The sequence below is a fragment of the Gracilinanus agilis genome, chromosome 2 (genome assembly GCF_016433145.1).
Source record: "Gracilinanus agilis isolate LMUSP501 chromosome 2, AgileGrace, whole genome shotgun sequence".
Classification (NCBI taxonomy): domain Eukaryota; kingdom Metazoa; phylum Chordata; class Mammalia; order Didelphimorphia; family Didelphidae; genus Gracilinanus; species Gracilinanus agilis.
Window position 1 is genome coordinate 139,838,296 of NC_058131.1, and position 25,918 is coordinate 139,864,213.

Sequence of the window (25,918 nt, forward strand, 5' to 3'; positions counted from 1 at the left end):
TCCAACACAACCATAGATTCCTTTTCCTGAAGTTTTTAAAAGAACTTTGGCCTACTGACTCAGAAAGGGAATGTTAAAATTTTAAATGGGCATGATTTTGTTTCTAGATGAAAGAGGAATAATAACTGGAATTTATCTATAATCCCATGATTTACCCTTTCTCTAGGGTTAGGCTGTCCCATTATGCTTGCCTTTATATAACCAGCCCACCTTTTTTGATTATACATTCTTCGACACTTTTTATATCACTCTTCAAGCATAAAGCATCATTGATAATATGTTGCAGCCTGTTTGCCCCTATTTGTTACTATGTTCCTTTTAGCATAATTTTGATTCTTTACAAATTGTAGTATTCTCTAACCGATAGTCATATAAATTTGTCAGAAGAATACTGTTCTTAAAAAGATGGAGTTGCATATGAGTGTGCAGCCCCAAATCCCAGAAAACATTGCATTTTTCCAGATTCAATCTATTTCCTCTTCTTTCAAGGTCATGGTCCAGATACACTGCTTATCCAGTACATATGTTCTTATTCCCAAAAAGAGAATAGTTATAGATTTATAAAAGCCATGAAGCATTTATCTGGAACCAGAAGACTTGGGTTCAGGGTTCAAATACTTCCTCTGATGCTTAATACCTATGTAATGTTGGGCAGTTCACTTAACATAACTTGGCCACTGTTTCCTGATCTATAAACTAAGGGTGCAGAGAGTATTGAATAATATCCAACTGTGGTAGCATTCAGAGGTAAAAGATTTCTTAGAGAACACCTAGTCCCTCATTTTACAGATATAGAAGTAGTTGAACTAAGATTACAAGCCAAGTCCTCTGAACCAAAAGGAGGGTTTTTCCCACTACCCCTGCTTGTCCTCATTACCACCCTGTGGCCTGAGAGGTATTTCCATAGCCATTCTTCAGATAATATTACTGTGGTAAGAGATACACCATCCTGATGACCTCGAGTCCAAGGGTGCTGCAAGAGCCACGGGAAACTTCTCCATAAGGATGAGACCCAGAATTCTCAAGGAAAGCTGTGGCTGTGCTACCTTGTTTGCACTGGGAATCTTTTACAACCCTCCACAGCACTTTATTCACCTGCTGCAGCAGAATATTGGATAGCCTACAAACCGACACGTTATGATACTCCATGGTATCTCTAAATAGTCCTGGGTAATTACTGTGTCTCCCATCATGTGCTACTTCCCAGAAGCACTGCTTGTACATTGGGCTCTACAACTTCCCCCTACCTTGCCCACCGCTAACAATTTAGAAGCTTCATGCCCATGGAACAATTATTTGCAAACTTGGAAAAGAACACTGAAACAACTGAGCTTTGCTTTTGCCAAGTTATACTTAATCTCTACTGTTTATTGTCCTTTAATGAGAGTCTAGACTATTACGTACAGATCTGGTCATGGCAGGCTAACAGAGTTTACCAAGTCTAAGCAGGTACATTCAGCATCGATTGCACCACACTGACAAGTTCATTAAATTCAGTGTTTTGAAAGTGACCACGGTCTGTGAATTTGTGCAATTTGGCTCCCAACTCATTGGCCACTTCCTGTTGTTCACTCCAAGGAAGGAAAGGATCATCAGTGGACCCAAATTGGACTATATGTTGGCAGTTGGACTTGATCTTCTCCCACTGCCAGGGACGGTTGAAGTATCCTATGAAGCAGAGGAATTAAAAAAACAACAACAAAAAAAACAAAAAAAAACCCCTCTTAAATCTGAGAAAATGACTTAAAAAAAAAAAAGAAAGAAAAAGAAAATGACTTTTTAGTGTTCTCCAGATACTTTGCTCCAGCTAAAACTCAGAGGACCTGAACTTTCTGAGTATAGACAAATGTACTACTTTTGTGCCCTAATCAGTAAAGCTTAATACTGTATTATAAATGAAGAGGGAGATAATTATTTCCATAAACCTGTTTAGAGAACCAAGGCTCTCCTGTGCCCATACACTAATTAGACAAGAAGCTTGTGCTTAAAAATGCCTAACATCCCTCCCTCAGTGAATAATTAGTAAATAGTTTTGTGCATTGAGAGACTTTTTTGAGCCTTTCTATATTGTATCCCAACCTAAACATGAGAAACTTCAAAAAGTCAGGGCCTCTCAGTCAGTAGCTTAGCATTTCTATAGTCTATGCTTCCTTGGGTGAGGCAAAGAAGAAATAAAGCTTGCATTTTCATTGCTTCCCCTCTTGGATTCAAAGTACAAATTTATTCCCTGCTTTTTTGCACTCTCCTTTTCTCCCTCCATCCTCACTTCTCCTGTTATTTTCATTGCATCGGTAAATATGATACATTTTGGTCTCTATCAATGTGGATCAGATTTGACATGATTATCAAAATGGTATAATAAAATTCAGTTTAAGCTGTATTCTCATGTAAAAGATGGCATGAGCATAAAGTTGATATTAGCCACATATCTCTGGGGAGGAATAAACTCACATATAATCAATATCACTTGTTTTCTCAAGGGTAAGAAACAGGTGGGAAGGGAGGGAGAGAATTTGGAACTCAAAATTTTCAAAAATGAATGTTAAAAGAATTTACATGTAATTGGGAAATATTTAAAGAAATAAAAAAGAAAGATTATTTGATCAAAATAAAAAACAAAATAAGATTTTAGGCAATTTGACAAGATTTGTAGAGTTATAAAAAATTTCTCAATTAAGATTTGAAAGCAGTACAGAGATAAATGAGAGACAAAAAAATAAATAAATCGTAGGTCAGTAGAGATGGAAGGGAATAAAACCTAAATTACCACTTGCTCGTTCATTTTCATCCCCCAAATCTGATGTATATGCAGACACTAATATGATAGCATATACACGATGTGTTTCTGCATACCTGAGGAAAAGAAAATAGTATTAACTGAGCTCATTCACAACACCTCTTTCCTGGAGTTGGTCTAAACCAGTGATGGGCAAACTTTTTAAAGAGGGGGCCAAAAGAAAGGAAATGTTCATCTGTCAGTCTGTTTCTAAGGCAACTCTTTCTAAATTTCATTGTATTGTATCCTACTCATTGTATTCATCAGATTAGGAATAATGTCCCATGGCAGGATAGAATATTTCAGGCCCTCCCCCAATCTGGCCCATGGGCTGTAGCTAGCCCATCACTGGTCTAAACCAACCAAAAGAAAAATCTTAAATCTGTTACTTTATTTTCAGAAAGCCTCTAATGAAACAATTGGTTATCCAACCCTCTGAATCCACCCTCTCAAAAAAACAGAAAAAAGAATCTTAGAATCTCTATACAATGCCTAATCATTAAAATTGTCTGCAAACTGATAAGCTGGATGGTTTCTGAAAATCTCAGGAACAAATAATTTTAGGATCGCTTCTGTGGCCACACTACTTTTCCTGGGCTACTAGGTTATTTTTGCTTTAGTAAAACATTTCTGAGGAGCCTCCTACTTTCATTCAGCCTCAAGGGGCTTTTGAAATATACAGCTAATTTTCAGTACTACAAAGACTGGTAATTCAATTGATGAAGGTATCTCCTTTACCAAATCAGAACTCAGTTCCTTTGTGATTGCAGTAGAACACCTTTAAATATAGCAGTGGCCAAACACAATTTCCCTGGAAGTTTAACCCTTTCATCCCCAGAAGTTCTGCCCTGCTGTGCCACCTCCATCCCCATCTTCTGATCTTAATTTTCCACTGTCTCTTTCAGTTGTTTTTCAGTCATTTCTGACTTTATGTCCCCATTTGGGGTTTTCCTGGCAAAGATACAGGAATGGTTTGCTATTTCCATTTCCAGCTCATTTATAGATAAGGATCAGAGGCAAACAGGGTTAAGTGACTTGCCCAAGGTCAGAGGTCACACACAGCTATTAAGTAGCTGAAGCCATATTTGAACTCAAGAAGCTGAGTCTTTCCTGCCTGCAGGCCTAGCAGTCTATCCATTGCATCACTTAGCTACTTCATGGCTTTCTTTATTGGCCCAAAATGTCAGGAAAGTTCTTGCCATGCTTCACTTCCCTCCCTACTTTTGTGCCATCCTTTAAGTAGTCTCACTAAACTCCTAGTTTCCCCAGGTACCCTTTTCAACTCTGTTTCCATCTTCCTTCAGTTCTGGAATCTTGATCAAATCAACTCTTCCATTGTTCCTGTTTCCTGGAATTAGTGCATCAGTATCTTCCCCAGTGGCCTACCTTTGTGGCAACTTTTAGCATCAAAGTGCCCCTTTTTTGCCTAGAGGGTCACAATTTTCTATTGTGTATTTTCTCCCCCTATGAGAATGTAAATTCCTAGAGAGAAGGATTTGTAATTTATATTTATTGAACATTTGTCTCTTTGTCTTTTTGTACTTATATTTGTAGCCCTACTTAGGCACTTAATACATATTTTTTCAGTCATTTATTCAGTTCTCCAATGGATAAGTAACGTACATATATATGAACAGAGTTCTGTAAAGAATTGCTATGAATAAGTATATGAAAGATTGACCTAAATCACTAATAATAAGAAATGAAAACAGCTGGAATGTTTTACCTCCTATTCAGGGAATTGGCAAAGACCATAAAATATGGAAATAGTTAATTCCCATTGACTCTTAGCATTGTGGAAACACAGTCACATTAACACTGTAGGAAGAAATGTAAACTGAAAAGCAATTTAGAATTATACAAAGGAAATAATTAAAATGCTCAGATGTTTTGACCAGTACCTCCCACTTCTAGGATTCCAAGGAAATCAAAGATAGAAAGAAAGGTGCAGTGCACACCAAACTATTTATAGTCACTCTTTTTATACTAGTAAAGAATTCTAGAACCAAATAGATGTCCAACAGATGAACTGGAAATGACTCAACGATTCGTATTACACTAATGTAATGAAATATTATTATGTCTTAAGAAAAGATGAATATGAAGAATATAGGGACTTATTGGAAGATTGATATACAAATTGATATAAGGTGAGGTATGCAGAACCAGGAAAACAAATAATTATTACAATAATTCAAGTAATAAGAACATAACAAAAATAGAAACTAAACATTTCATAAGTATAAAGATCAAGCTGGGCCCCAAAGAAGAGAGAAGAGAATATATATTTCCCTTTTTTGTAAAGATGGGAGACATGGAGGTGGAACATAGAGTATAGTATGTTAGTTAATACTGTTAAACTATTTTCTCTCTTTTTTATTTGGTATAAGAGATGAATGACTTTCTGGGTAAGAAAAAAGCAAAGAATATATTTTGAAATGGTCATGTAAAAACAAAAGATAGCAGTAAGAAAAAAATTTAAGCATTACAAAAGTAAAAAAATTCATTGCTCTACAGCCAACCTAGAGAAGACCTCCGAAAATGGCTAGGCTGATAAAGACAGACAAATTGTTGCCAGACCAATATTCAAATCTTTTCTGGCTTTGTAGAATCTTCCAGAGTTTGTTCTAGTGGCAGAGAGCCCAAGGTCACCTCTGTGCCACAATAAGGCCTCAGAATAGGGCTCTGGGGAGGTTATAAACTAACACTTTGAGAAAATGCAGTTTAACAGAACTTGGGATAAGTTGCTAGAAAGCGACATCTTTGTTTTTCAGATATCCCATTGTAGCATATTACACATATTCATTTTGCCATTATTTTATTATTTCACACTTGACCTCTTCTTTTATTACACTGCTAATTTGAGTTTGTGTGACTAGAAGATTATGGTATTTAGTGAACAATTCCTTAATGTAGAACTAATATGATACTTTAAGCTGCTGCTGAACTATGAAAGAAACACAGCCCTAAACTCCTTACCTAGCCAGTTACTTATCTACCTTCTAGTCTTTATGTGGGAATAAAAGGAAAGATATGCTGGACTGGATAACTGCTGTTATTATGTATTAAAGCTGAAAATTGGTGATAGAGGTCACAACCTGGAGGGCTTGCTACTCTCATTATCCTTTTCTACTATACCTACAGAATAGCAGGTGATAAGAGAGGGAATTCCAAGCTGGGGAGACAGCCCTTTCGAAGGGATGGAGACAGAAAATGGAATGGTATGTGTGAGAAATAGCAAGAATGTCATTTTGATGGAATCAAAAAGTATATGAGGGAGAACACATATGGTTGGATCTGCAGAATGGAACCAAGGTGCTTAGGGCTTTAAATGCCAAATAGAAATAGAACGCTTAAGGTGCAAAGAAGCAGCCAAGCAGAAGATGTTCAGGTGTACTTTTGTAGGTATGGATAATAGTCATGAGTTACTTTACAAGTAGGCATACCTCATTGCAGCAATAGCACCAGAACTATGTCCTATGATGATTGTCTTCTCATCACAGTGGAATTCAGACTCCATGAAAGGCAGCCAAATACTCTCTCGAGCTATAACTGATTTTAAGCATATAGATGAAATTTAATATTATATGATAATGATAATTATAATTGGTTAAGACCATGACACCCTTCTTAGGAAGCATAGTAGATTTTCATAAACTCTTAATATTGCATAATAATTTCCCAAAAAAGGGTTTATATTTTAAATAAATCAGGACACAGGATCAGAGCCAAAGGATTTGTTGGTTCTAGACAGTTTGGTTGGGTTAAGTGTGATCTGACAGGTAGTTTTATATTACTGTATTTTCATGAGAATAGTCACAGATCAAGGAAACAGACTATCCAAAAGTTCTCTTTTGTAGAGCAACATACAGCTACATAATCAGTATATAAGTAGTGGTATACTTTTTAAGCACCCCTTGAAATACATACTGTCCCCAAATATAATTTCTTTTATCTCTCATAGAAATGTGACTTTCAATAAAGTATTTTTTTTTTGGAGAAACTATTGTGAAAGTATGGAATAAAAAAATTAAGCTTAAGAAAAAAGTGGAAAATTGAGTTTTGCCTCCTAGTTTAAAAGTAATTGTCTTCAAAGAAACTGAAAACTCATCCTTCGAGGAATCATTTATTTTTCTATGAAAACTTACCTGGATCAGGCATATTTTGAGATAAACACTGAAAATCGGGTATCTGCAAGAGAAGGAAATCATAGAATCAACTCGATTAGTTAATACTAGCCAATTTCCATAACATAATTTTGAATATTATAGTTATCAATTCATTTAATCATTTATTAGTGCCTACAATGTAATAAACATTGGCTAGGGTTAGGGAAAGGACATATAGACTATGGCAGGAGGACTACCAAAGTCCCTAACACATAGGCTGTTACTTTTCCCTAAAAGGCAATGAAATTACCTTAAGATTTAATTGGTCCAGGACAGTAAGGCTCAAACTGTAGAGTAGCTTCCTATTAGCCTAAGTATGAAAGCCTAGTAGTTGAAGGCTCCTCAGGCATACCAGTAAGGCAAAAATGAAGCCAGGGAGACTTGAGCCCAAATGAATCAATTCTGTTGTTGACTATCCTTTTTATTTATTGTTAAGTAACTTCTTTTTGTTTAGTGTTAAAAGGACTATGAGTGTCTCATTTCATTCCAGTCTTGAACCTAAACAGCAGAATAACTCCAAGTTTGGCTTGGCCCAGCGCGCGTGCGTACACACTCACACACACACACACACACACACACACACACACACACATATACACATACACACAGAAGATATCTGAGTCCATCTAATCCAACTTGTAACTGAAAAATGATTCTCTCTAGAACATTCCTGAGGTGGTCATTGAACCTTGAGTTAAAGATTTTTAATTAGGAGGAACCTCTCAAGGCAGCTCATTCCATGTTTGGATAGTTCTAATTGTTTTTGTTTACTACATCAAGTTGAAATGTGCCTCTTTGCACTCTCTCCCCATTGCTTTTAGTTCTGCCCTCTAGAATCAAAGAGAATGGAATATATGCCATTACAATATGATGGCCCTTTAAATTACTTGGGAAACAATTATTATGTTTTCTCTTAGTCTTCTGCAATGTAAATATCCCTAGTTCTTTCAACTGAACTTCATATGGCATAAACTCAAGGCTTTTCACCCCAGTTGCCTTCCTCTGGATATACTCTGGCTTATCAGTACTCATATATATGACATAGGGGCCTGGACTGATTAACCCAAAATTAAACTGAGACCTGCTTTAGGGCAAGCAAAATATGATATTGGACAAAACTTCTAATGGAGAAAGTTGGGGCATCCTTGACAGACCTCCAAAAAGAAAAGTCATGCTTCTGAGCAGTGCTACCTCTATTTCCTTTTTTTTTAATCTATTGTTTATTTGTTTTTAACATTTAAAAAAATTTTGATTTCAGCATTCTATCTCTCCTGCCCACCTCTCCCTCAGCCATTGAGAAGGCAAGAAATGTGAGAGCACAAATTCATTTAAAATCATGTAAAACATATTTCCATATTAGCCATATTGCTAAAATAAAGCAAGAAAAACCAAGAAAGTTAAAAATGTGTGCCTCAGGCTGCACTCAGACTCCATCAGTTCTCTCTCTGGTATCTCTCAAAATTGTCTTGGACCATTGTGTTGATCAGATTTGCCAAGTCATCGTGGGCTTCGAATTTTCTTTAGTGCTTCTGTCCCTAGTTTTTGGTCACAACTCTAAAACTCTACTAAATAATCACTCTATATGCTTAAAGTAGATAATTTAATTAAATACCCAGGAACACAGTGCTCACCGTTAGGGATATGAAGACTGCCCTGCTAGTGCTTATTACCATAGGGGATATAATGCGTTCCCAAATAGTTACACTGGAAAATGAAAGAGGGCAAGTACATTAGAGAAACTATAAGCAAAGTACAGGGTGTCCCAAGCTTTAATAGTTTAAAACTACACTAAGACTTTTGGGGTATTCTGTGCTATTTAGGCAAGAAAACTTCACAACCTATTAAACTTCAGGCAGCCTCTAAAGAGACAAGTATTAAATACTCTCATTTGAGAAGAAGGGCTGGGGCTGGGGCTACATGATAGCTGTGAGGAGAAAGTAAAAAAGCTGAGGAAAGAGGCAAAGGGGAGGCAGTGTCAGCGCTATTACCAGATGTCAGTGGACTAGATTGGGCTGAGCAAAAAGACTATTGTTCTGCTTTCCTTAGTGTGATGCAGTAGAAACAGTCAACAGACATTTTTTAAAGCATTCTCTATTCTACTCCGTACTGAAAGGCAAACATGCCCCTGCCCTCAAAGAGCTCATGTTCTAATGGGGGAACAATATGCAAAAAAAAAAAAAATGTACATGCAATGTAAATGGCAAGTATTCTCCTCAAACCTCTCCCTCCCCAAAGCACTAGCATTATAGGGGATCTGGAAAAGACTTTCTGCAGAAGCCTTCAAACCAGCCAGCCTGATTCAAGTCCTGATTCCTCATCATTTACCCAGTTTAGTTGACCCTAGGCATATCATTTACCTCGTTGAGACTCAGGATCCTTATCTGTAAAATGGGAGCAATAACAGTTGTACTATCTACCTCACAGGATTTCTCTAAACTGTGAAGCACTCTATAAATGGGAATCATTACGAGGATCATTTCAAAGTGGAAACATTAAGTCTCCGTGGGTAGTCTTCTGCAAAGTTTTGGACGCAGAGATCTTTCAGAAAAAAGCATTACCAGCCAGTGCTTCTCCCTCTTTAAAAAACAAACATATAAATGGGACATGCAGCAGAGAAAGCTGAGAAAACAGGTAACTGTTCGCTGGTGACCAATGCCCAACTCTCCTGGGACTGAGCTAGGAAGGGAGTAAAAACTGCATGGTTAATTCTTAAAGGAAAAACACATTTCCCCAAATCTTACCTTCTCCAGTCTCTTTTTTACCCATCCATACCAACCATGGGTCACCACATCACCTCCTCCATTTCCAGGAACGATCACAGCCTTGCTAGGAGAAACCATCATTTCAACTGGGAATGTTTCTCCCCAGCGCAATTCTATTTCTCCACTGAGGAAGTCTGTACCTATCAAGAGAGAGCAGGAGCATAGGGCATCATGGGACTTGTAGTCTTTGTAGCCATAGGTCCTGGAAATACTAGCACTCTAGCTAAAGACTTTTCAATTCAGAGTACGGTTATGGAACAGTTTTGTTTTTTTCACTTTTTTGGTTTGTTTTTTTTTTTTTTTTTTTTTTTGGAACATAGCTAATAGGGGAATATGTTTTGCATGATGACGTGTATAATAGATATATTGCTTTTTTTTTTTCAGTGGATAGAGGGAAAGATAGAATTTGGAACTCAAAAAAATGAATGTTTAAAAAAATAAAATATAGTCTTGAGTAATTTGAAACTAAGATCGTGTCAAAAACTATTGACACAACATTTTCCTGTAAGTAATAAGTGAAGAATCTGTCACAAATGATGAAAAGTTGATATTCTACCTTATAAACTGATTAAAGCTAGGCTGTAACTAACAGATGGCAGCTCTGTGATCCTTTGATCACTTAGCAGTTCTGTGAAAAGTCACTTAACAGTCTCTGAGTCCCAGAACTCCATCTAGAACATGACAATAATAAAACTTGTAGGGCAGCTAGATATTGGATAGTATAGGAGTGGATCCTGGTCTAGCAGATAGAATGCTGGGCCTGGAGTCAGGAAGACTCATCCTCTTGAGTTCAAATTTGTCTCAGACCCTTACTAGCAGTGTGATCCTGGACGAGTAATTTAACCCTGCTTGCCTCAGTTTTCTCATCTGTAAAATGAGCTGCAGAACAAAATGGCAAATGACTCCAATATCTTTGCCAAGAAAACCCCAAACAAGATGAAGAGTCAGACATGAATAAAATGACAGAACAACATGAAAAATAAAACTTGTCCTACCTCCTTTAGGGGGCTATTTGAAGAGAATCTATATGAAGCACTTTACAAACTTTAAATCAGAGATATTAACTATAGTGCTAATATTTTTTGGATTTTCTTTTTTCCATTTAATGTTTTTATTATTACTTTATTTTTTAGAAAAATTTTCCATGGTTACATGATTCATGTTCTTACTTTCCCCTTCAACCCCCTAGCCCTGCCCCCCCCCATATCCGACGCGCATTAGCTTTTCTTGATGTAAGAACTCTTTCCTTTTGGCAGCCATCAACATAACTTAACTTATAATCTTAGTTGCCTGAGGCTCAGCAACTTGCCTATGATCACACAGCTAGCTAGAAGAAAAGTGATAAGTTGAAGTCCTATGTTGCTGACTATACCAAATGGTCTACCACTACACAACAACGCTGCCTTCTTGTCAATTTTACATCTAGTAAATGACTTGTTATTGGTAATATTATTATCTTCAGCATCCTATTGGTATAAAACCAAATTTCTGTTATCTCTAAAATAAGATTAAGGTAATGAATCTGTGATTTCCTTAAAATAGTAACTTGCTCTGGTTCACATAGCCAGTATATATTAGAGGTGGGACTTGACCCTCCATCTTGGTGGCACTACACTAAATCACAACTGCCTCTCTTCACATATAGCTTATTTTTTTCTCTAAGAAGACTCCCTTCTTAATACAATCAGTTCTGCTAAAATGCTTATTTTGAGTATGTCAATGTGTTCCAAGGTAATTGATATATTAGGGAACAATCTCAACACAATAAATTTTGGTTTTCTTGTTCTTGATTTCATCTCACAGAAACAAGAAGACAATGAATAACACTCTACCACCCAATTTCAGATAACTTTGTAATAATTCACAAGTTACAATCCTGTGGACTCCCATGTCCAACAAGCAAATTCTCAAGGGAGAATTTCATATTTATTGTATATCTTTTGTTGCAGTACAAGCTGTGGGGAGAGGAAGGCTGACTATTGAACCCAGGGACTCTTCTCTCCCTCCCACACATACTTTCAACCTTGGCTGAGGCCTTAGCCTCTAGTCCTTGGAATCTCCACTGCCCTCAACCATAGCTGGGAAATTTGAGTGCAGGTTGAACAGTATCCCTGTGGATCTTGCCACTATTCATTATAGTATTTCTTAACTATTTAACATGTATAAAACTGTGCAACCATTTTTATTAGGCTCCTATCTTTTATGTGTTACTAATAATTTTTGAGTGTTGTCTTACAACTTCACTTTCCCCATAAACTCTGTGATTTTTATTGTGTGATTTTGTAGAGTGTGGTGATTTTTCACATGTCCCACTATAGCAGAAAAACTGGAATATTTTTCCTTTTGATCCCAAAGTAGGAGTTAATATAGCAGCAAATTAAATACTCATTTGGCTTTATTATTAATTTCTTTATGCTTTGTATTTGCCAGAGGCATAACTATTACTTACTAAATTATACAAGGTATTCATACAGGAAAAAGATAATATTCAAACATATCCATTTTGTGGACTAGACCTTTTGCCCTTCCATCTTCCTCATACCTTGCTCCCTATACCCAATCAGTTACTAAATCTTCTTTATTCTACTTCTGTGATATCTCCCAAACTTGTCCTTTCTTTCTGATTTTACAGCAATCACCTTAGTTCAGGCCCTCATTACATTTGCTTAGAGTATTATCATGGCAGCCCAACTTGTCTTGTGTCCTCCAATTTCTTTCTCTTTCACTCCCTTATCTTTCACCCTACTGCTAGAGGATTGATTCTTCTTAATGCATAGATCTGAATATATCATTTCCTTGCTCAAAAACATGTATGCTGGCTTCAAATTTACCCAGGAAATATAAAGTCAGAAGAACTTCTCACATTCTGTTGAAGCTATAACTGGGGTCAAAGGTAACTCCCAGGAGGTAACTGGCAAAGGAGATTTAAAATGGGGCAAAGATGTCCACACAGCCCAGTCTATGGAACTCTGATAGAGGTCCGAAAACAATGCTATCTCTAGTAATTAATAGTTGCATCTGAAGATAAAGAAAATTGAGGTGAAGCAAAGACGACCAAGTGTCCTTTTGGAAGCCCAAAGGCAGCATTATCTCAAAAACCTAGCTGAGACCTTTCAGGGCTGCTGCAAGAGGCAAAACCACCTTCAGGTGGATAGTTATGCAAGGTGAAGGAGACAAAGATGGAAATAAATGCAAGGCCAGTGCCTGTGATGGGCAGAAGAAGGAGGAAGAAGCCAAAGATTATGGCAGAAAATATAAGCATGATCTTTGTCATAGGCCAAAATTGAGGAAAAAGTTAGGGGAACAGACCAGGAACTAGCCATCTCATCTAGGCTAGGAGTAGCACCATCCAAAATTCAGAGGAAATAAGATCAGAGCCTTGCCACCTCATCTAAGAGTGCAAGAAGAGGCAAAATGTGGTTGTGAAACTAACTTCCAATCAGGAGCTAAGGCTGAAGACATGAGTAAAGAGAAGAAAATTCCTAATACAGTGAAGACATGTATGACTAAGACAGTGATGGCAAACCTTTTAGACTGAGTGCTGTGCTTGTGTCCCTCCCCTCCTCTTAGTGCCAGGTGTGCCCCGTCCCCCCTTACCCCACACAGGGGAGGAAGCAAGTGTTTCCATTGGGCTGCTGGGCCGAGGGGTGGGTGAAGTGAAAAAATGTAATCAGAGGCAGTGAAGAGTGGGAAGGGAGCCACTTTACCTGTGTCCCTCTGCCTTTCTAGTAATAAACTCTGGGGGGTGGGAGGTGGGAAGTGGGGAGGGAGGGTGGCCAAGTGCCCACAGAGAGCACTCTGTGTGTCCTCTTTGGCACCTGTACCAACGGTCTGCCATCAATGGACTAAGACATCCATGAGTATGGATTAAAAGGAATCTCAAGAGTTAAAATCAGAAGAAAAGAGTAATTCCATGATTAGCACAAGTAGTTTTTTTTTTTAATGTCTTGACTTCAAAGAATCAAAGAAAATTAAAGTGTGAAGGTCAGAACAAAATTTGATACCCATGCGGTCACAGATACAGAATGGGGAAGACTCTCTCTAGTCATGTAATTTGATTTCATATTACAGAAGCCCAGGGAATTTAATTAACTTGCATAAGGTCACAAAGGTATTAAATGTCAGAGGTAGGGTTGAACCTAAATCCTTTCTCACTCTAGACTCATTACTTTTTCCACTGTATTTCAATGCCTCCCATCAGAGAGATGAATGCAACCTAAGATTGCCTTGATTTTCTAGGCTGCCATATCACACTGTTGACTCATTCCAAGTCTATATAGTCCATTAAAATCTTTTTCAGACAAATGGTTATCTGGGTACAGCTCCCCTATTTGTAGCTGTGAAACAGATTTTCTTAAACCAAGAATAAGAATTTACATTTAAGTCCTTTAAATTTCATCTTATTTGATTCAGACCAATCTTTTTTTATATACCTTTGAATCATTGCTCTGCCTTTTAATGTGCCAACTATGCTTCCCAGCTTTGTGTCAGTCCAGATTTGATAACCCTTCCACTTATGCCCCCAAGTAATTTATTAAAATATTAAATGGCACAGAGCCAAGCATAGATCTTGGGGATCTCTACTAGAGAGACTGGCCTACAAATTGATAATGAACTATTTATGACTTACTCTTTGGGTCCAGTTTCAAATTGTCTAGTCGAGAAGTGTTAGACATGCCACCTACAGCCATGTGTTGCTCCCATGTATGAGGACACTCCTGAGTGCTGCCTGAACCAAATTAAAATATAACTTAGGGGATGGCATAGTAGATAAAGAGCCAGGCTTAGAGTCAGGACGATCTGGGTTCAAATATGGCCTCAGACCCTTCCTAGCTGTGTGACTTTGGGCAAGACACTTAGCCCTGTTTGTCTAGCCTTTGCTCTTCTGTCTTAGACAGAAAGTAAGGATTAAAAGATATATAATTGAAAAATACTTAACCAAATAAATAAAAAGTACAATAGAACATGAATATTAATGTGTACTTTTTATTTTTTTTAGCAATAATATTCTTTTATGATATATAAGCTTTCTAAGTTAATATGCAGCCCACAGGAATCTTATTTACAGTTTAGTGGCCCTGTTTCTATTTGAGTTTGACCCACTGATCTGATGCATATCACTCCTTTTTCCCCACAAAAATAGCATAAGAAATTTTAGCAAATGGTTTGCTAAAACCTAAACAAAATGTGTCATTCAATTTAATACAATAGAAATAATGTTTTATTTTAATCAAGTGAATTGGCTTCAAATTCTGCCTCTTATCTCAGTGTTCTCAATCAACTCATATAACCTCTACTGGACTACGTTTCCTCATTTGTAAAATGAAAGAGTCAGACTAGGTGGTTTCTTTTTTAATTTTTTCCCCCATGGTTACATAATTCTTGTCTCCCTCCCCTCTTCCATTCCTAGTTCTGGAGTTGACAAAAATTATACATATATTATCACTCAAAACCCATTTCCATATTATTCATTTTTGTAATAATCTTTTAAAACCAAAACCCCAAATCATATATCCATATAAATAAATGGTAAATCTTATGTTTTCTTATGGATTTCTACTCCAACAGTTCTTTCTCTAGATGTGGATAGCATTCTTTCTCAAAAGTCCCTCAGAATTTGGGCTAGGTGATTTCTGAGTCCCTCCTAGATCTAAATTATGACCCTATTGTCCCTGATCTATCAGTTTAGTAGTTAGGATTAGAGATTAGAACTATGATTTCATAGATGTATATGGAACTCTCATTTAAGAACTCTCAGAGGGGAAACTTCCTCTACCCATGCATATCTACACTTTATCTACAGCTTAAAATTTTTGAGGGTTTCTTTAATTTAAAAATTGATTTACGAGTCACACGGGGTCATAAATTTAGTAGGAAGATTTGAACCCAGGTCTTCTTGACTCAAAGGTCTTCTTTTGTAGCCAGCCACCATGTTACTCTAACTTTCACCAATTTAACGATCCTGCCAATAATAGAAATAAAGTATGATTTGTTCTTGATGAAGCTATGCTGCTAAAACCAAGGCAACCTAGCCTGGCACTCAGGACTTTCTACAATGAACACTTTCTACAATCCAACTCCATCCTACCTTTTAAGCTATTACTTAGCTTAAAAAGATTTTTGTTCTTCCCAAACTATATTGCTCAGTATTTCTTGGTTTGATCCTGTACCCACCCTCTTCTCTGCCTTTTTTGCATGACATCTCTTATGTTTGACAAGATCTCCCCCCATACAATCAATATTTCCTACTATAATTTGCTTTCTTTTGAGCAAGCTTATTTTTAAAAACCTTTTTAGTTCAAGTGAAAATATTAAGAAAAATATTAGGAAAGGGTTTAAGAGGTCAAGAACAAAAAGCTAAGTTGGGGTTGGGGAAAATGGATTAATGGTGGAGACCAAATTTAGAACAAAAAATGTATCTTCTCTACTTACGATCATGGTCCTTTTCAAGGAATTAAGATATGGGGGAGGTTCCTTGGATTACTCCAAGAAAACAGTTGAGAAGAACAGCCAAAGATGGAACTGAGCAGTTATAAAGTGACTATTTTATTTTAGAGGTCCTTAACCTGGAATACACTGACTTTCAAAAAGTTTATGAATTTGGATGGGAAATAATTTACTTTTTATTTTCACTATCCTCTAATTAAAATTTAGCATTTCTTCCAAATGTAGGCAGCAAAATATACTATAATTAACCGTACCCAAGACTTTGATACCAAAAGAAAACAGATATTTTCATATCACACTGCAGTTGTTGCAACTGTCTTGAAATACTGTTTATGATCATCACTACTTCAGAATTACTGTTGTTATTAGACCCATCACTAGACTGTAATGGATCCCACTATATGTTTTGAATTAAAATTGAGGTAGATCAGGCTCATAGATTTAAAGCCAAAGGAACCTTTGAAGATGGGAAGGCCTTCTCTCTCATTTTAGATGAGGAAATTGAAACATAAGAAGGTAAAAGTGACTCACATAGCCTCACATAGCTTATAAGTGGCTTAGGTGGGATAAACACCTCTTAATAAATAATATATTACCAAATCTACTGATCTATTTATCTACCATGTCAGGCTGCTTCTAGGCATAAATCACTGAAGTAACTAGCCTAGGACAGCCTAGGGGATCAAAGAAGAGAGAATCCTGGAATCCTGGAATCAGAAAGGCCTACATTAAAAAAAAGTCAGATCCTTGCTAGCTATGTGACCCTGGACAAGTCATTTAACCTCTCTCAGTTTTAGATTCTTCAACTGAAAAATGGGTATAGTAGTAACATCTACTTCTCACAGTTGTAGTTAGCTCAAGTGAGATATTTGTACAGTGTTTGGCACATAGTATGTGCTTAATAAATGCTTCCTTTCAGGAAAATGCAACAAGAGCTTGCCTTTGAAAAAATTATTTTTCCCCCAATTACAAAAAAAAAAGTTTTTGACATTTAGTTTAAAAAAATTTAGAGATCTAGGTTCTCTGTCCTGCCTTGACTCCTTCAGATGTTAAGCTATGTGATAGATTTTACACATAAAAGCTTGCCTTCCCACAGGAACCTAATGTGAATCATGAATTTAAACTTTTTTTGAATAGTTAACAAGGTATAAATATGCTTTATTAGATATGAAAGCGAATGTATCTGTATATAAGAAATAACAAGGCATAGACACTGATATTCTATGCAAGAGTGATACAATTCTTATAAGGAAAGAAAGATGAGGGCTTTTTCCTTTTGGCACATAATTTATTTTTTCCAGAGTTCCCATTCAGATTACTCATTTTTAACTGGCAACCTAGATTTTCAGTGAAAGCAAGTCCTGACGTTTCTGAGAAGGTCATCTTTAAATTGTATTTATTTAAAAAGCTGTTAGATGAATTACCTGGGCTGAACTGTTTGCTTAATGGTTGTAAGTTCCAGGAACAGTGAAGTCACTTCTTACCCAGATCTGAGGTTTGCAAAAGGATTTATCTTTCTCAAGATCTGCCCTAAAGATTTCTGGTGCTCACATAATAGATTTCACTGAGAGGAGAAAAAAGCAATTAAGTCCAACTTGGCCTATTCAAGCTTATTTGTCAAGTATGATGTCAGTTCATATTTTATTTTGCTATGTTTTTCTAATGAGTTGTACAAACATTTTATGAGCAAATCATCATTAAAAAATAGCTTTTAGTTGTGGTTTGTGTTGAGTTGACTCAATAGCCAACTCATTTGAAAGTTTTAAAATTAATTCTGAAAAGTCATTTTTCTCTATTCTTCCGTTTTATCCTTTTGTCTTCCCCCAACATTCCCTTCCTTATCTTATCCCCTAGCCCTCTTTTTTTCTTAATCTACATACTTTCTAAAACACCTCTTTTACTTTTATCTTTTACCTGCCCATCTATTTCCTTAGAAGTTAGGCAAATTTTTGTCTTTCTATATGTATATATTATTTCCTCTTTTGCATAGATGTGATGAGATAAAGATTTTAGCATTACAAAACATGAGATTTCATTTCACACCTATCAGATTGGCTGAAACAAATGGTCAAAAGAACTAATGGGGGTCGGGGGAGACACACTGATACACTGTAGATAGAATTATGAATTCCAACCATTTTGGAAAGCAATCTGGCATTATGCCCAAAGAGTTATAAAACTGTGTACATCTTTTGATTCAGTAGTATCACTATTAGGTTTATTTCCTAAGGTGATCAGGGAAAAAGAGAAAGAACCACTATGTTTTAAAATATTTATAGCAGTTCTCTTTGTGGTGGCAAAGAATTGGAAATTGAGGGGATGTCCATCAATAGGCCAAACAAGTTGTAGCACATGATTGTGATGGAATATTACAGTGCTGCAAGAAGTGAGCAGAATAATTAACAAACACAGAAAGACCTACATGAAGTTATGAACAGTGAAATGAGCAGAAATAAGAGAACATTATGTACAACAAGAAATATTGTTTGAAGAATGACTTGTGCATTTCCAGAGAGAGAATTGATAAATAAAAATAAGATATAGTTTTATATGTACACATAGCTTTTTATCAAATGATGCTTTCTCTAATGGGGGAGGAGAGGAAGGGAGTTGTTGGAGTATAACAAATGAATAAACTTATATTTTAAAAAAAGGTTAACCTCCTATTCCACTATCACTTTATTTATTTAAACTCTTACTTTCTGTCTTAGAATCAATATTGGGTATTGGTTCCAAGGCAGAAGAGTGGTAAGGGCTAGGCAATGGAGGTTAAGTGACTTGCCAAGAGTCACACAGCTAGGACTTATCTAGAGCTAGATTTGAACCTATCTCCCTTCTCTAGGCCTGACTCAATCCACTGAGCCACCTTGCTGCCCCCTCCACTAATGTTTTAATACCTATTAGCAGAGAGAGAAAACAGGATTGTGGATAGAATTTTTAATAGATAATAGATTTTAATAGATAATAGAAGGTCAGGAAGACCTTCAAATCTTGCCTTTGGCACCTACTAGCTGAGTACCTCTGGACAATTGAAAGTTGGGCAAGTATTTGTGCTGAAAGCAGCTCTGTTATAAAGTCGAAGTTGTGCTTTCATGGTGGAGTGTGTTCCAGCACCTACAATTCCTTACAATGATTAAATCATGATCTAGCAGCCATAACTTGCCTAGCACTGTGGCTTGTACTGTACATAGTGATCATGTATAAATGTTGGTCACACCAAAAACTTTTGTTGAATCCCTCCAAAAAGCTGGCTCCCTTACAGCTTGCCCAACATAGATATCAACTTATTTCTTGTGGTTTTAATTATTATCTCATTCTTTTGTTAACCTTTAAGTGCTATACAAATTATTTTTGGTTAGACCTGTGAGGAAATTCCTTTTATCATTGCAGATAAGATTGTATTCTGTAATTTATAATTTCAGAGAATCCATGTGATTTGCCCAGCATCACATAGCAGGACTTATATTTACATCTTCTTGACTATGAAGCAGCTTCTCTGTTTATTGTGCCATGTAGCCCTGTCATGATCATTGATAACATTGTTATTATCATCATTATTAACACCTAAATCTCTTTTGGACTGCCAAGTGGTGCAGTGGATAGAAAGAGCCAGGCCTGGAGTCAGGAAGACTCATCTTGAGTTCAAATATGGCCTCAGATATTTACTAGCTGGGTGATCCTCAGGGGGATCACTTAACCTTGTTTGCCTCAGTACTTCATGTATAAAATCAGCTGGAGAAGGGAATGGCAAATGGCTCCAATATCTTTGCCAAGAAAACCCAAATGGGGTCATGAAGAGTCATATACAACTAACTGAACAATAATCTTGTCATGACTTTAGTATTTTTTTTTAACCCTTACTTTCTGTCTTAAAATTAATGATTAAGTATCAGTTCCAAGGAGAAGAGCAGGAAGGGGTAGGCAATTGGAGTTAAATAACTTGCCCTGGGTCACACAGCAGGCTTAGTATTTTTTTATCTGACAGTTTGAAGTTACAGGTAAAGGATTTATTGCTTATAGGCTATGCATTTGAACAAAATGCCTCTGCTTAGTTTCTAAGTATCTTATTTGTTCCAGGTCTACTTTAGGATGATTTTGGATGTAAGAATGAGCCTGCTGATAAAACAATAAGGAAGCATTGCTAAAATGTCATTAGTAAGGATTATTTAGTGATAGCTCAATTAACAAATTATCTGGGGCACAAAGTTTCATTTTTTTTTCTTAACCTTTATACTTTTCATCTTTGAATCAATACTAAGTATTGGTTCCAAGGCAGAAGAGTTATAAGGACTAGGCAATTGGGGTTAAATGACTTGCTCAGGGTCACACAGCCAAAGTTCCTTTTTAATGAAGTTGACCTCAGAATTAAGGAAATTGGGAAAACTGTGTCCTCTGTTGGTAAATTGTCAGTGACTAAAAAATCACTAAGAGTTTTGGGACTCTGTATTGACACAAATTGTAACTGACCCTTCTGTGCCTTAATAACACAATAGCTGGTTTTTGTAAAGACTTAAAAATTAATCTCTAAAAGCACCTGTTGATAAACTGCTACAAATTTATCTGGGTTAGATGATATACCATCCTTTTACAATGAAAACATTTGCAAGAATTAGGACTGGTCAGGTATGTGGATGGCCTTTGGTAACTGAAGGCCATCTCCATGAATATATACGGTATTGTCTTAATTTGTTCATCTTTAAGTTTTTGATACCAAAAGTATGCTTACTATGTGTGGCAGTGGAGTTATAAAAGCAGAAATGAAACAGTTCCTACCTTCCAGGCCTTTATGTTCTTTCAGAGTAAATAGCATTATCAGTGTAATCATGTACAAAATAGATACACAATATAAACTGATTTCCAGGGGGAGGCACTCGTAATTGGGAGCTGAGATCAGAAAGGTCTTATGTTAGAAGATGGTGCTTGTGTTGATCTTTGAAAAGAAACTAATGGCACTTCTTGAGCAGGGCAGTGACATGGATCAGCTTTTTAGGAAGATATCTTTATAGTTCTTACTTATAGCAAAGTGTTTATTATAAATCTATTCATATAGATAGATATCCTGTTGGCAGTAGAGTGGGAGGATAGATTGAAGAATGAGAGAGACTTGAGTCAGAGACACTTATTAATTAGGAGGCTATTTCAGAGGTGAAAAGGGTCTGAATCAGGGTTCTAGCCACCTGAGCATGGATAAAGAGACTAATTCCAGATCTGGAGATAGAGGTAACAAGACTTGGCAACTGAATGGATATGTTGGTGAAGAAGTTAGTAAGCATTTATTAAGTAAGCACTTTGTGCAAAGTGCTGGGAATCCAAAAGTTAAGATAGTTCTGGCTCCCAATTTGCTCCCATTCAAACGGGAGAGAACACATACAAGGAAGATTTTGCTGCTAGTGAGATAGAAAGGCCCCATGGTCTTTAAGAGTGCGGCAGCAAAGCAAGTGGTAATGTAAAGCTATCTCTTTGATGTCACTTATACTGATAAAATCGTATCAGTTTTTGATGCTGATCCATTTGTCAGTGCCAAGGACTATGATGGCAGGAAGCTTCTTTTCTGCTTTTACAGTAGCTATAACTCCTTTAGGAGTAGTGAGTTGTCAGGCTGTATTTCCACTTCCAGGTTGATGCCAATAAGCTCTAGATGCTATTTCTAAGGCTCTTGATTGAGAGTCCTGGTCTGCCCTTCCCCAGGCTGCTCCAGAACTTAGTTTTAATAGTTTTCCTGGAGGTATCCATCACTGAATGGTTCTTTTAAATAATGTGTTTCTTTGTTGCCAGTTTTTTTGCTAACATTTGAAAGAAAAAGGGGAAAAATCTGACTTTATTTGGTGGGCAAGGCAAACAAGTCAGAAATCTTCATCACTGACATTGTCAGATTTTTAAAGGCAAAAAGAGAAACTTACAGAGAAGGGTAGGAAGACTTGCAGGGGTCACTTTTGATATAAGAGGAAATCCTTCCAAATCCCCAACCCCCACATGCCCTGAAAGGGCCTCTGCTTTTGAGGGCTCCTGTCTTCCATGCTCAAGGGTGACCTACTGGTCCCTGTTGCCTCTTACATGAATTAGTTTGATATAAAGTACAAATAGATTCACACACCTAGGAATTGACATGACTTACTTATGATCAATATGGTAATACAAAGATTTGAGATTATAACTTGGGTTCTGTACAGGGACTACATTCTTAATTTGGTTACATACATAGGCTCTTGTTTGGGACTTTGTTCTTGCTAGAAATCACACAAAGTATCAAACTAAAGGTATTCTTAAACTAATGCAAATTAGAGGCTGCTTAATTAAATTTTCTTCTTACAATGCTCATCTTCCTCATAATACAAGGAGTATATGTTCCTGAGGGATCACATTAAGCATGTGATGTATACATGTGACATCTACACAACATGGTTCTATAACAGGGTTCCTTCCACTCCAGGCTTTTTTCTTCTCCAAACCAAAATCTTGCTCTTATTGAAAGAAATAAAAGGGCTGAATTTAGAGCCAAGGATATCAGCTTTCAAATTCAAATTCTGCCATTTCTCTTAATGTTAGTCTATTAGGCAAGTAGATATATTTATTATTAAGGCCTTACTATGTGGCAGGCACTATGCTAAGGATATAAGAAAGGCAAAAAGTTCCTGCCCTCAAGGAGCTTTCATTTTGAGGGAGACAATATGCAAAAAACTATGTACAAACAAGTTAAAGAAAGGACAAATGGGAGATGATCAATAGAGGAAAGGCTTCCTGTGTTAGGTGGATTTTGGGTGTCTGACTTGAAGCTGAGAAACCTAGAGACAGTTGAGGAAAAAGAGCATTTCAGACTTAGGGAACAACCAGTGTAAAATCCATAGACTGGGGATAGAATTTGTACCAAGAACTTCTCTAAGCTTTAATTTTCTCATCTTGTGAAATGAGAATTTTGGTCTGGACTAGAAAGTTTCAAAGGGTTCCAAGGCCATTTCAGGGAGTCTTTAAGGACTTATTTTCGTCATAAACCAAGATTATTTTAAAAATAAGGCTTCTTTAAAAAATGATTCTACTTTTCAAGTACATATCTGTGTAAAGCTAGATTCTAACAACAGATTGAATTCCGAAGCAAATGACGAGAATCCGGCTGTTTTCTATTAAATCAAATGTTAGAGATTTGCAAAAATATGTTCAAAACAATGTTACTCTTTTGTTTTGGAAAAAACGTTTTTCATAAAAAATGTTATAATCACTCGAACATGTAATCGAAATGTAAAATCATTCGAACTTGTAAAAATTCAAACTTTTAATGAGTTAATATTTTTACATTTATCACATTTAACGACTAATATGGTAAATATCAGTAGCTATACCCATCATAAACAAAGGCTTTGGGGGGGTTTTCAATAATATATTTTTTAAACGCCAAAAAGCGTCTGGATACCTGCTGGCCCCGGAGCCCCAAGAATTTCCTTCCCTTCAGCTCCAAGTCTCTAACATGCTCAGACGCCAACTAGGAAGCCCGCCCTGTCTCCCAGTGCCCATAGCCAGCTTTCCCAAGTTCCTTGCGGTCCGCTCCGCCCAGCTCCGGGTCTCAGTCATCACCAACTCCGCTACCTCCGTCACTACGGTCAACTCAAACTCTGATTGAAGGAGGTTTTTGAAGAGCTTAGGGGCGGAGACTGGAGGGAAGGCGAGGAACGTACAGAAAGCTTAGGTTTCTGGTGTCTGCTGACCACCCAGACCCAACATGGCGACTCTGGCTTCGCCTGATCTCCTTCCTCTTCCTTTCTCGGGAGGCGGGGTAGGTGCTCCTCTATGATTGGTCTTTGGGAGGGATACGTGGCGCTGACGCGCGCCGGCTGCCCGGTCCAACCGGCGACCAGCTGAGCTGGACTTGGCGCTGGGCCGGGACGGCTGCCGGTCGCTTCCGTTTTTGGGTGCTCACGGCCTGAGTTAGGTGAGTGGGCTGGGAACCGATGGTCATCGCCACAGGGGCAGGCAAGGAGAAAGTGGGGAAAAGGGAGCCAGATACTCGCGTGGGCCGGGGCCGGGGCCAGGCAGGTAAGTGGGGCGGGGTGGGACACCAGTGTCCCGGGCCCGGGCTGGGGAGGAACGGAGGGATGAAGGGCCGCGGGGACCCTGGCAGCCTATTCCAAACTTGTGGTCTTGGTTTCGTCCAAGAAGAGGCTTTCGCTTTCCTTCCACGGGATCTCCTAGCGCTAATGATATTCTCCTGCGGGCTAGTTCCGGCCAATCCTTGATCGGGCTGGAGCACTAGACTGTCCGGAGGATGATCTTCAGGGGCTCACAGAGTCTTCCCCTGAGTCTCCAGATGGTCTGGTCAGGGGAACAGTCCCTGATAAAGCTGGGAGGGTTAGGAAAGGGCCACCCCCACTCTTAGCACTTAGAAGCTCTGGGCGATGTTCTTAGTAGGCAGAGGGATTTCGCTCTCACCAGGAAAGGGACGTCATGTTTGGGAGACAGCTGACCTTTTGGAGTGCTTTGAGTCAAGTTGTAATGGAAACACACAGGCTACGAAATATTTTCGTGGTTATGCTCCTACTTGAATTTTCCCCTTTTGGCATTTCAGCCTAACTTTTGTTGTGGTACTGGTGAAAAGAGTACCAGATTAATAGGTCAGAAAGCCTAGGTTCACAGTCCAGACTTGCCCTGTTATACTTATGTGAGCTTCTGCAAGTCATTTAACCTATGTGGGCCTCAGTTTCATCATCATAGAATGTGATTGGACTAAATGACTTGAAGCTTCTTCTGCTCTTAAATCAGCTTATCTAACGATTACTGAATGTTTCATATCTGCTAAGGTCCTGGTGTGGGTCAGAAGAATAAAGCTAGTTCCTTTTATTAGCAACCATAATTTATTAAATGCATGATGTTATTGGGTAGTCTTATAGTTTGTGTTATTTTTAGCTCTTTTACCTGAAGGTTGAAGTTGCAATTTGGAGGTATTTGTGTGGAACCATTTCATTGATTAAACATTAGGCTGTGGGGATACAAAGGTAATGAATAGGAGCCTAATCTCCATTCAGAAAACATAATTGGATTGTATACTTTAATTATAATGTAACTTTAAATATAATTTAATTTAACAATACCAGTGCCATTTTACTCAAGAATGTCAATCTTCAAATATTGAGCTAGAAGGGACTTTAGAGACTTTGGTTTCCTCATTTATAAAAGGAGGTCTTAAGGAAACCTAAGTTAGTGAATGCCAAAAGTCACATATAAGACATTTGAACTTAGGTCATCTGACTTCCTAGCCAGGAATCTTTGTACTATTACTGTACTGTTTCCCAGTTATTTCAATTCCATATCATTACTGTATGATACTGACTGTCAACTTGAAAAAACACAGAACCACTTAGAGTAGTCATAAAATCAAATCTTTAATCAGGAAAAGAAACAAGTCCTTAATATTTGGCTGCTACACAGAGCCCAGCACTAAATATCACAGAGTCAAAACTTTGGGAACAGTGTCTCTGAGAGAATCATCGCCAAAGATGATTCTCCAAAGAATAATAAAACTTGGGAAGTTATATACCTTTTGGGGAATATAGTACAGCAAACATACATTAACTGGTTACAAGCAGGCCTGGGAAAGAGGCTATAGCTAGAGGCCAAGGTATCAGGGAATGGCCTAACTTATAATGGATACCCAAAGGACGGTTCCTTCCAGATGTTGGTCTTTTTGGGAATGGACCTCTGATACAATGGGGGAAACTTCTAAGACCAAAAAGGTGATGGAGGATTTGAGCATTTCTATCACTCCTATTCAGAATACT

The 25,918-nt window shown here is 37.5% G+C and overlaps 1 protein-coding gene across 1 annotated transcript; it reads right to left on the minus strand.

Annotated features, from left to right (window-relative positions):
• Nucleotides 1–1,332: 1,332 nt before the first annotated feature.
• RBBP9 (RB binding protein 9, serine hydrolase) lies at nucleotides 1,333–23,606 on the minus strand. Its single transcript, XM_044660735.1, has 6 exons — nucleotides 23,560–23,606; nucleotides 9,687–9,847; nucleotides 6,925–6,967; nucleotides 6,223–6,328; nucleotides 2,768–2,853; nucleotides 1,333–1,668 (listed from the first exon to the last, which is right to left on the minus strand). Exons 2-6 carry the CDS (start codon nucleotides 9,786–9,788, stop codon nucleotides 1,442–1,444), a joined length of 564 nt encoding a protein of 187 aa, XP_044516670.1. The 5' UTR covers nucleotides 9,789–9,847; nucleotides 23,560–23,606; the 3' UTR covers nucleotides 1,333–1,441.
• Nucleotides 23,607–25,918: the final 2,312 nt, after the last annotated feature.